Source organism: Dermochelys coriacea, chromosome 8 (genome assembly GCF_009764565.3).
Source record: "Dermochelys coriacea isolate rDerCor1 chromosome 8, rDerCor1.pri.v4, whole genome shotgun sequence".
NCBI classification, from domain to species: domain Eukaryota; kingdom Metazoa; phylum Chordata; order Testudines; family Dermochelyidae; genus Dermochelys; species Dermochelys coriacea.
Window position 1 is genome coordinate 44,187,369 of NC_050075.1, and position 12,193 is coordinate 44,199,561.

Consider the following 12,193-nt stretch of genomic DNA (forward strand, 5'->3'; position numbering starts at 1 on the left):
TGCGACTGTGGTGATCCCAACTGTGGCTTGCCTCTGGAGCATGGGGCTGACATCAGCGGAGCTCCAGGCACCGGCATGGACATGATGTCCCTGGCTGCCTGGAGGGCTTCGGGCGTAGATGGCATCTGGACATCCAGAAAGGCCTGCTCCGCTCAACGCGAGTCGGAGGCCTAGGGCCTGACAGGGATTGAGGACTACCCGACATGGGCCTAGCCTCTGACCCAGACTTCCCTTGGTGCCGTTGTGAAGAGGGAGTCTTTCTGGTCCTCTTGGCGTGCCCTGGGGACAGGGAGCAGTGCCAACTGCACAATGGTACCAGAGAGTCTCCGCGTACTGACGCCGCGGTGCTGGGTACCAGTTCGGAGGGCATGCCGGGGTCAGGGTCAGTGCCAACTCCATCATGATGGCCCGGAGCCTAATGTCCCTTTCTTTTTTAGTCCCGGGCTTGAAAGACTTGCAGATCTTGCACCTTTCGCTGATATGGGTTTCTCCCAAGCAGTGCAGACAATCCACGTGCAGGTTGCTCCTTGGCATAGAGTGCCTAGAAGAGCTACACGACTTAAAGCCTGGGGCATGCCCTGGCCCGGGTTCAATGACTAACTAAACTAACTGAATTAGCTAACTGACTACAGGTACTACTGAACAAACAAAGTTCTGGGGATGAGCCGCAGCAAAGCTGGAGCTGAGCAGTTTTGATGCACCTTTACTGGTGGCAAGAAAGAACTGAGGGTGGGGGGAGTGCAGCCCCCCCTTATACCGCGCCAGGCAGATGCTGCAAGGGGGCGCTCCCCCTACAGGTATTGCTAGGGGAAAAACTTTTGGCACCAGTGCACGTGGCAAGCACGCACACCTATTGTGGAATACACATGAGCAATCACTCGAAGAACCCTTTTTTCCAATATTTCTACTTGCATCTCCATCCTTTGTTAAATAAACATATACTTGCTTTCACTATAAGCCTGTTTAAGTGCTGTGTGAAGCAGGGTGGTGAATTGAGGTGGAAGTGGTAAACGGGGGTGTACTGTTCCTTTGAGGCAGGGAATCTGTGAATGCTGCGAGTGTCCAACGGAGCAGCTGCTGGACACTCCAGGTAGACGCTCAGAGAACGCAGGAGTGTGCCAATTGCTAACCTGCAGAATGACAGTGGGGCCTCTGAGGCCCAGAGGGCAGGGCTGGTGCTGCCCAGGGTCAGTGGAGTTGGGGAGATGATCCCTGGCAGGTACAGACACTGCTTTCTCACAATAAAGCCACATGGTAGTGAGGTGCCTCACAGCCCTGGGTACCCAAGGAAGCGTCACAGAAAGTCCTGAGGGAATAGCCGGGGGAAGTCTGAGGATCCTCTAGTAGGCCTCCTCCCAGAGTGGATGGTTTGTCCTCTGCAGAAGAAACTAAAACCTGGCAGAGCTAAGGGGATATACGGGAGAACAAAGCCATCCACCTTAAGATCGTGGGCCTCTGTGGTGCTCCAGCGCCCAGGCCACAGATGACCCTCAAACCCTGAGATGGGCACAGGGAGCTGCAGAGAATAAATACAGCCTGCTGTTGTATTATTGACTAATATTCACGTCTTCTCCCCATCTGTTTCCCTCACTCCATCTGCCCTAGGCCTCCTGAACTCACTCCCTTGGACCTTGCGGAGAAGCCTTCAGAGGGATGGGGTGGGATGGGATGGTGCCAAGTACCGGCAGAGTCCTGTGGTGTAGGAAGGAGAGCCCACATATGTAGGGCACAGGTCTAGGGCCAATCCAGACCATTGTAACAAGGCATGTGGCTTTACTGGTGGAGGGATACAAGAAACAGTCACAGCAATTTAGCAGACTAAAACATTCCTAAGGTAACAGTGTGTGTCAGGGCGGCAATGTACAGAGGATATTGGTAGTTGTTTGTACATGCCAAGCTCATACATAAAGAGCCCGACATGCCACCATATATCTAGGAAGCTTGCAGCACCACCTATATTAAGGTGGCCAACATTTACCATTACCAGACCACTTTCAATCGCTTGTAAGTTTGCCAAACTAATTGCTTGGGCTGAAACTTTCAATGCCAGGTATCAGATTTGGGGGGGGGGGGGGGATTTCAGCCAAAATGGCTGAATCGTTTCAGAGAATCAGGTTAGGAAGTTCTGGCAATTTTCTTTAAAGAGCTCTAGCACCCCCACACTTTGGAAAAGGGACTAAAAATTAGTAGGGGTTGGCTGTATCAGGGAGGTGTCATTTGCTTTTCCCATGAAAATCCGCTCAAATTTGACCAAGTTAGAAACCTTTGAAAATTGCAGTTTGCTCAAAGAATTCTTAGATTTTTAGCTGCTAAATTTCCTGAACATTCTATCTGCACTGAGCATGTTCCAGCTCAAAGGTGAGCAGGACCATCCCTGGAGCTGCAGCTCTGGACCATGCCAGGTCTGGGCTCCTGAACTGAGAGCAAATGACTGCTTGCTGAGCCCAGGCAGCATGGAGGAGGAAGCTGCCTGATTTGAGTGCAGAGGAGACCTGGAGTAGATTGGGACAAGGAGCCTGTCAAGCTGAGAAAGGAGACTGGGAGCCAGGGAGGGAAACTAGATGGGGGTTGGACATTGGGAGCAAGACCAAGATAACACGATGACCACTGGGAGACTGGGACTAAGAACCAGTTGGGCAGGAGAAAGTGGGAGGAGACAGATCTGATGAGGAGCCAGGGGGAGAACTGGTACAGCAGGGAAAAGACTTGAACAAGAAGCTGGAGTGGAGGTGACTGAGACTGAGCAGTGCTCACATACTATTTTTTCCACAAAACCCCGGCTTCATTCAGTGCCCAGGATGGGTCTGATCTGGGGATGAATTAGGGCTGTATAGTGAAGGAGGCTGCTGTCTATAGCACCCCTACTCCATTTGTTGCAGAATTTGGAAGGAGTGTAGTGAATGAAGCACGGGGTTGTAGGAAGAGAAAGGATGGTCTCATGGTTAAGGCAGTCAAATGCTGCCCTGGAGAACTGGATTCTATCCCTGCCCCGCCACCGAGTACTATATGATGCTGCACAAGTCACTTAAACCAGACTTTCCATAGGTGATCACTAATTGTGAGTTCCTCATTTTCTGGGGCCCAACTTAAAACCATGAGGTCTGATTTGCGGAAGTGCTGAGCACTCTCAGCTGCAGATGAAGTCAATGGGAGATGTGCTTGCAACATATAAAGTGCTATATAATGCCAAATACTCTGAAAAATCAGATCCTGGGCATTTCAAATTGGGCACCTGAAATTAGTGGATACTTCAGATGTTAATCTCTGTGCCTCGATTCTCCATCTGTAAAATGGGGACAATACCCCCTCACCTTACAGGGATGTCATGAAGATTAATCTATGTTTGTGAAACACTCAGATACTATTTGTGACGAGCATCATAGAAAAGCCAACTTGGAAATGAGTAATTCTGTCATCAGTACAGGGTTTGAATAGTGTGCAGTACATAAAGCCTGAGGCCTCACATTGAACACCCAGGAGTAAAATATTGAATAGCTGTCCATCCTGTGCACTGAATAAGGCAGATCCTGAGGAAAAAATAGTATGTGATCATGTAATTAAAGACCATCAATCCAGACCCACAAGAGGCTGAATTAAGGTTGCATGGAGCTCCCTAATTCCATTTGAGTGCTTGCTTTTGTAACCTTAACAGTGTTGTTTTCATGTAGTTCTTGAGCGTGTGACAATTTTAGCTAATATCCTCCACTCCTATTTCTGTTGGAGGACTGCAATGAGATTGTGACAGCACAACTGGCTGCTAGAATCTGAGCTGCTCTTCTCCAAGTGCATAAGTGGCTTACAGATTTAATCAGGAAACAAGCTCTGAACCTTATTACTATGTATGTCAAATGAACTCAGGTACTGAATTCAAGTTTACACTGATGTTGCACGTTTTTTTTTAAGTGGTTGTCTACACCAAAATTTTTCCAGTTATACCAGCATAAACACCCCATGTGAACACACTTACTCTGGGATAAGAGTGGATTTTTTCTGCTGAACTTAAATCACTTCCAAAGCGACAAACGAAACCAGAAAAAAAGGCCCTTTTATACCAGAATAGTGCGTCCACATGGGGATTTTAGTGCTTTAAATTCACACCCTACATTATAGCGGCATAACTTTCGCCCTGTCAGCTAGCCCTAACATGCCATGATTGCTAACTCTGACCTTGTGCCACTAAACCTATGCATTCAGGCATTCCCATAATGTAGATATTACAGCTCCAATCTGGAATACTACAGACAGCAATGAAAAGCAGACAAAGGTTCTATTACCTGACGTTGCTGAGGACTGTTCCACTATTCCAACTTTTACCACCTGGAATGGAAAACACAATTGAGTTTATATGTATTGGTCAGCTCCATCACTTGAACAACTGTGAGCCAGAGGCTCAGTCTCACAAATCCCTTTCCCATCACTCTGGTGATGCAAAAGGGCCAGAAAGATGGCTCGAGTGGGCAGTGCAGTACTCTACTGGTGATAGAAATCCCTGACTGGCATTTAACTAGCTATACCAACTTAACAACAGTCTGGGGTGACCAGACAGCAAGTGTGAAAAATCGGGACAGGGGGTGGGGGAGAAATAGGAGCCTCTATAAGAAAAAGACCCAAAAATCGGGACATCTGGTCACCCTACAACAGTCCTCTGTCCCCCTGTAAAGGGGGCATGGAACCTAGGGATGGTTATCAGCCAGTATAACTTGAATCTGAGACTGCTCAAACTTATACCAGAGACCATACCGGTCCCCTGCTGCCCCTAGGAATAGGAATGGGAGCAGAAAGACAATAGAAAACCATTTTTGGCTACACCACTTCAACCACCATTGAAATGCAGTCACATCTGGGGTGCAACACAGTTTCTGTTTAACAGTTTACCTCTACACTATGAGACAGCCAGGAAGAAAACAGTATCTAAATCATGGATCTCCAACTCAAACCATCACGAGGGCTACATGAGGACTAGTACATTGGCCCAAGAGCCGCATCACTGAAACCTTTTCATACAACAATTCAAAAGTATAGTCAAAAATGAAAAAAAGAGTAATATAGTATGCGATTAAAAGTCAATGTACTAACTTTTTAAAAACTGTAATTTGAAGAGGGGTTTTCATAAAATATAAACACTCAGTAATGCACCTCACTCAAACAACACGCATTTACTTTTAGAATTACTTCGGTTAAAACCACCCCATGGCCCTGCCCCCACTCCACCCCTTCCATGAGGCCCCACCCTTTCCCCAAATCCCCGCCCTGGCCCCATCTCTTCTCCGTCTCCTCCCCTGAGTGCGCCATGTCCCCGCTCCTGGGAGCTTGGCTGCCGGTGGAGTCAGCGCCTATGGCAGGCTGCAGGAAATAACTCCTCAGGCCGTGAGTTTGAGACCCTTGATTTAAATGATAATTTTCTAACACCAGAATTAATGCAACCAACACTGGATAATTCTACAGTAGACCTCTCATTCTGATGGATAAAGATGAATTGATCACTGAACTAAGAATCAGTGGTTACTTAAGTGCAAGTGAACATGATCTGATTTGCAATTCCACAATCATGTAAGGTGGCTGCACTGACTAAAGAATCCTGGTTTAGCGGGGAAGTGAAAGCAGTAACACAAAATAAAGACAAAGTATAACAAATGGGGAAAAGGAAAAGTTAACAGCAATAAATATGAATCAGAAGTTATGAAATGTAATATAAGCTAAAGAAAGCTAAAGATATCAATGAAAAAAAAAATCTATGACCAGTAAGGTTAAGGACAATATGTTTTTTAAATTTATCAGGAATTTATCACTAGGCAAGATGATAAAACGGTCCGATACAGACAAGGCAGAAGCATTCAATAACTATTCCTGCTCTGTATTTGGAAAGAAGCCAGATGCTGTATTCATATAAAGTGAAGAAACACTTTCCAATCAAATATTAATTAAGGAGGCTGTTAAACAGCATCTTCCAAAGTTAAAAATGTTTAAAAATCAGCAGGGCAGTATAACTTGCATCCAACAGTTTTAAAAGATTTGGCCAAGGAACAAAATGAACGCTCAATGCTCATTTTAAATAAACTTGAACTCTAGGGAAGTTCCAGAAGAAGGAAGGTAGTGTTGTGCCAATATTTATAACGGGTAAATGGGGTAATCTGGGTAACTATAGTTCAATTAGCTTGACATCAATGCTGGGCATCAATAATAGAATGGTTAAGTAAGGCAATCAGTAAAGAATTAAAGATGGTAGCAGAATTAAATGCCAGTTAAGTTTTATGAAAAACAGAACTTTTCAAACAAACTTGGTATTGTTTCTTGATGAAGCTAAGAATATGGTTTGAGAGAGTTGTGTTGATATAACGTTCTTGGACTTCTGTATCTTAGTACCACACACCACTGATTTAAAAAAAATCACAGAAAATCAAGACACCACTGCAACACTGTGGCTAAGAGGACTAAGATGACCCTTGGATGTATAAGCAGGGGAATGTAGGCAATGTGTAATTACCTCTGTATATACCATTGGCAAAACCGTTACTAGAATACTATATCCAGTGCTGATGTCCGACTTCAAAAAGGATATTTACTAACTAAAGAGAGTTCAGAGAAGAGCCACAAGAATGATTTTGAAGCCTGGAAAACCTGCTGTACAGTGAAAAATTAAACCAGTCCAATCTATTCATCTTAACAAAAAGATTAAGAGGTGACTTGAACATGGTTGAAGTTCCTAAACAGTACAGGATTCAAAAGGCTGGTCAACCCCAGAAAGTTATTTTGACCTAGTTATGTCGCTCGGGGGTATGAAAAATTCACACTCCTGAGAGACGTAGTTATGCCGACCTATCGCCCAGTGTAGACAGCGCTAGGTCACATAAAATTTTCTATCAACCTAGCTATCCCCTCTCGTAAGATGGATTATCTATACTGACAGGAAAACCCGGCCTATTGGCATAGGTGGAGTCTCTAATGAAGCTCTGCAGTTGTGCCACCGTAGCATTTCAAGTGGAGACCAGCCCCCAGAGGGATGGATTTACCACAGGAAGGGAAGCACCCTTTCCGTCACTAAGGCTGTGATGCTGTAGTGTTTCTAGTGCAGACATACCCTAAGATAGTAAAGGGATTAAACGACACACTTACTGAAAGTGGAAACTTCATAAATTCATACTGGGAAAAGCCACAAGTTTTTGTAGGTAAGGGTGGCAATCCCTGCAGCCACTTACCAGATGTGGATTCTCCATCAATTCAGGGCTTTCAAATCAACACTGGATTTCTTTCTAAAAAGATGTTCTCTGGTTCACCTGCAAGTTATTGAGCTTGATGCAGGAACTGCAGGGGGAAATTCTGTGGCCCATGATCACAATGATTCCTTGTGGGTTTAATCTATGAAATTGGAAGGGGAAATCAGGACAGCAGTATGTAGTTACCTAAATTTGAGTGTGACCAGGGCCCTGAGGCTAAAGAGTGTGTGCCGGGCCTAATAAATAATCAGTAAGTGTGTTTCAACTTGGCAGTTTTATGAATGCAAAACAGAAAGTTTTCATCTTTCTCAAGAGAATGTTCTTCACCCATATTTAAAATAGAGAAGCAATGCTAATTTAAAATAAGTCAATGTGAGAACTGCTGAACCAGTATTCTTCAAACTTTATTTGGCAAATTACAATGAGAACTAAATTTAAGTCAAGAGGAGACTTATAAAAACCTGAAAAGTTGTATTGTGTGCTGTGTTCACACCACTTCAAACCTAACATCTTAGCTCCTCTCCCTTTCATTAGGAGAGCTGAAACACTTCACATAAGGACACACACCCATTAGTCAGCCATGACTCAGAAAAATTCATTGATCCCGGAGCTTGCATGACACTCAAAGTCATGAGAATACTTGTCAGCTTGGAAAAGTCAGTGTAATTCACCTCACAGCCTCAGGGAGATTAGTATCTTAGTTAATAAAGGAGCATATCAACAGTAGAGCTGCAAAGAGATTTCCTGGGAAGGCTACATCTTAGGACAGAAAAAGACATGAAGGTGAAAGCAAGGTCAACCTGAACCATAGGTCGGCCTTAGGATAAGACCTGCTAAGAGCTCTAAGGTGTTTGGGACTTTGTCACTTACAACTGGAAGTACTACTGATCTACACAAAAGCTGACTTAAAATGGTCAGGAGGAGGAGGAACAAGTCACCCCTCATAAAAAGCAAGGGAAGATACTAAAATGCAACAAAAACCAGAGAAGCAGAGGCATCTAGTGGCTGAAGAGAAATCAACAAGTCGTCCTTTAAGGTTATAATATTAAATGGATTTATACCGGAATTTAGCCATAGCACCCACGAGCCCGGGTCATGGACTAGGACCCCATTGTGCTAGGTGCTGTACATACAGAACAAAAAGATAGCACCTCCTACCCAAAGGAACAGACGTTCTAAGTGCAAGACCAGATACAACATCAGTATAGGCAGACAGTGTAATACAAGTAAACAATGAGACAATATTTGTCAGCATAATAGGCAATGGTCTCTGCACACCAACTGCTTAGTGGCTGTCAAGTTTTTTGTGGGCCTCAGGACCAAGGAGAGTTCAGAGGAGGGAGTTGAAGTGGAGAACGAGGTAGGGTTTCGGATGTTCACGGGAGAGCTCTTCCCAGGTGTGAGGGGCAGCATGGGAGAAAGTACAAAGGTGCCAGTGGGAACATCTAACAAGTGGGCATTGGAGGTTGGTACCACGGGCCAATAGAAGAGCACTGACAGCTCGATAGCAAACAAGAGATGATAGGCTGGGAATTGACTGCAAGGCCTAAAAAGTGGAGAAGGGAAGCTTGCATTTGACGTGATAGAGAAAGGGGAGCCAGGGCAAGGATTAAAAAGAGAGGGGATGACATGGTTAACGATGAGCTAGGAAATAATCTTTGCAGCAATATTCTGAATGGGTAACAGCAGGACAAATGCAATCTTGCCAAGGCCAGAGTGAAGGATGTTGCAGTAATCAAAGTAAGAGATGAGAGCCTGGACAAGAGTTTTAGCTATGTGGATGCATAGGAGAGGCAAGGCTGGATCTTAGAGATGTTATGCAGAAAGAAATGCAAGATTTAGATATAGGCTGGATGTTGGGCCAGAGTCATCCAGCTCTCAGTCACATGGTTTGAACATTAACATACTAGTACTGAGAAAACTGGAAGGTTAGCAGATTTCATACAAAGTATTCCAAAACCAAAAGACTTCATCTCAATAGTTAAGGGAAAACAAGATGACTTGGGTAACTATAGGCCTTTTACCCTGACCTTGATCCTGAGCAAGATCATGGAAATCAGTAAAGGATGGTAATTAATTGCACATAGCTTAATTTAAAGGAAAATAGCTTTTTGTAAAACTTATTTTTTGATGAGGTTGTAAGTTTGGTTGATAATGGTACATGCATTGAGATAATATACTTGGGACTCTATAAAGTGTTTGGCTTAGTACAACTAGTCCTACTAGTTCAACATATTAAACGGAGCCTCAAAAGAAATTTTATGTGGGAATTGCCACCCCAATGGGCGTGTTTTTAACGTGGTCTGTTCTGATAACCGGGCCTGCACATTTAACCTAATTGTAAGTTCAACTGTAGAAAGTGAATGAAAGTTCATGAAGGGTCACAATAACCTGCAACAAGTGCTGGTGGGAAAAAGTGCAAAAGGGAACAGCCAAAAAGGAATGCTGATATAACTCCACAACTGTACCAGGCATAACTTTAACAAGTGTGGGACTGGAAATCAATGAACCAAAATTGGTGTCTTGGAAATTAGGCTTAATGGGTGAACAAAATAATGAGGGGATGGACTAATCCACCCTCCACTCCCTTTTTAAAAAGCCTTAAATGCAGCTATACAATTTGTAAGTTTCTTTTTCAAAAAGGCCTTGTTTTCATTTTGAAATTATTGGTAAAAGAATTCATTTTGAATCAGAAGTTAAAAGTTACAGTGATGTAATATGCATGCCTTTATATGCAATATTATGCTGACAGGGTAACATTTGAGGCTGTTAACTGTGTGTGTCCTGGCTTTAAAGTGACTCAATTTTGTAATTAAATGTTAATTTAAATAAAGACTCTTTTCTAAGCATTAGATTTGCTTTGCATAACACTTCTCGTTTTAGGGAATTTATTTACCTGTCAGGAATGGTCTAAACTCTAGATAATACTTAGTGCTGCCACGAGTGCAGGAGACTGGACTAGATGACCTCTCAAGATCCCTTCCACTCTTATGATTCTATGAACCACGCACTAGGTACCACACAATTATGTGCAGCTACAGGCAAAGTGGTACACAAATTTGTAATATAAAGTGCCAAGAGGTGGCTGCAGAGAGAAAAAAAGAGCAAGACTTTTCTCAACTTGAATAGTTTCCAGGTAAGTCCTCAACTCAATTTCAGGAAGGGCTTTACTGGTAAGTTTCATTTTTTTTAAGAGGAAACCCTCTTCAGAGAGCAAATTTTTGCAGATAGGTTGGTAGGTGATAGACCCTTCATCTCTTGAAGTCTTCAGATCAATAGTGGATGCCTTTCTGGAAGATATGCTCTAGTCAAAGACAAGAACTGGACTCAGGACAGGGGTAACTATGTAAAAATCTATGGCCTGTATTATATCATAGAATGTCAGCCTGGATGATCTAATCATCCCTTTGGGGCCTTAGAATCTATGGATCCAAGTGAGATTGTTAATAATCAACCTTGTTTTATGAAATTCACCAAACTAACCTGCACATCAAATCAAATACTCACCCCAACAAAGGGAATGAACTTCTGGGATGATTCTTCATCAGGGCTAGAAGTAACGAGGAGAGAGTGATAAATAAGAAGTTCTTTCAATGCTAAGAAAAAAATTCATGTTACTGTTTCAATCAAGCATGCAGCAGGAACTGAAAATGTGCAAGCGCCAATTCTATTTCTTCTCTCAGTGTCTCTCTGACAATACTCAGAGCCCAAACCAGCTGGGGAGTATTGTACCTCCTCAGAAATCTTCTTAAAATAAAAGAGGACCTTTCCCCCCCACACTCGCTTGCTGTTTTTTTGGAGAGAGAAACATGCTTTAATGACATGGCAGTAGCTATACTCATACACATGACTTCCTACTGCAAAGAAATGAACCCGTGCCACAACATACATCACCAGCAATACAGAGACCTGCAGGTTACTTACTAATAACGGAAGCTCTCGGAATACACTGCCTTCACGAGTCCCACTTTGCAGTCGAGTAGCATACCTTGCAAATCCCAGAATCACTAAAGCAGTCAGCCTGATATGGGTTAACAAGCCATGACACCTTACTTGTGTGGCAGACACACACATGCACAAAAACAGGTTAACATTGCCACAAGGAGCTTATACCCTGAGTGAGACACAATGCAAACAAAGCCCAGGCCCAGAGCTGGAACAGAATGCTCCTGGGAGATCACTGATGTTTAGGAAGCGAACTGGAAATAGTAACTTCAGGAGGGCTGGGAGGAGAGGTAGGTGGCTCACCCAGACAGTGTAATGGGACACAGATAAGATGCCCCACGTACAGCCCCAAGTGCAGCGATGACAAGACTTACACTTTGAAGGAGGTGGTATATCAGTCCTGCCCAGAATTCAGAAACATGGAGGAGGGGAGAGAAGAAATCTGTGGCGCTGTGGTGGTACAGAGGAAGGAGGGATAGGAGGAGGCACACATGGGAGGCAGGGAGACAAGAGGGAGAAAAGTGATGGGTAGGAGAGGGAGAAGGGAAGGTGTTTGGTGGGAAAAAAGCTCTAGGGCAGGGGTCCTCAACACGGTGCCTGCATGTGCCATGGTGCCCGCCAGGGCATTTTGTGAGCCCGCAGGATACCCCGCTGCCGAAATGCCACCAAGAAGCGTTACCGTTTCTCGGCGGCATTTCAGTGGCGATGCTTCTTCCCGCTGCCACTTCTCTGTGGAGGCATTTCGGCAGTGGGTGTCCAGTGCCTGCCATAGTCTTCTGGGAATATCAATATGCTATTCCCACAAGAAAGGTTGGGGATCATTGCTCCAGGGCACCATGGAGGGACATGATGAGAGGTGCAGGGATGAGGACAGAATGGCAGAGCTCAGGAGAGGGCAAGGGGAGTCACTCTCCAAGCAGCCAGTGGAGAGGCCTGAAGTGTGTGCGTGCACGTCTGAGGCTGAATCTGAAATCAAAGAAAGCACGTAGGAGAGTTTTAAATCTCGCCATTTTTGAATGCCGGGAGCTTTGCAC

General features: G+C 44.4%; 1 protein-coding gene across 12 annotated transcripts in view; it reads right to left on the reverse strand.

Annotated features, from left to right (window-relative positions):
• PACS2 (phosphofurin acidic cluster sorting protein 2) overlaps positions 1 to 12,193 on the reverse strand; it is a 226,521-nt gene that overhangs the window by 56,806 nt on the left and 157,522 nt on the right. For all 12 annotated transcript variants that reach the window (XM_043491455.1, XM_043491452.1, XM_043491451.1 and 9 more), the window contains 2 exons: positions 10,722 to 10,764; positions 4,275 to 4,317 (listed from right to left, as the gene is read on the reverse strand). In XM_043491455.1, the coding sequence (XP_043347390.1) occupies positions 4,275 to 4,317; positions 10,722 to 10,764 (86 nt within the window). The remainder of the gene's footprint in view (positions 1 to 4,274; positions 4,318 to 10,721; positions 10,765 to 12,193) is intronic.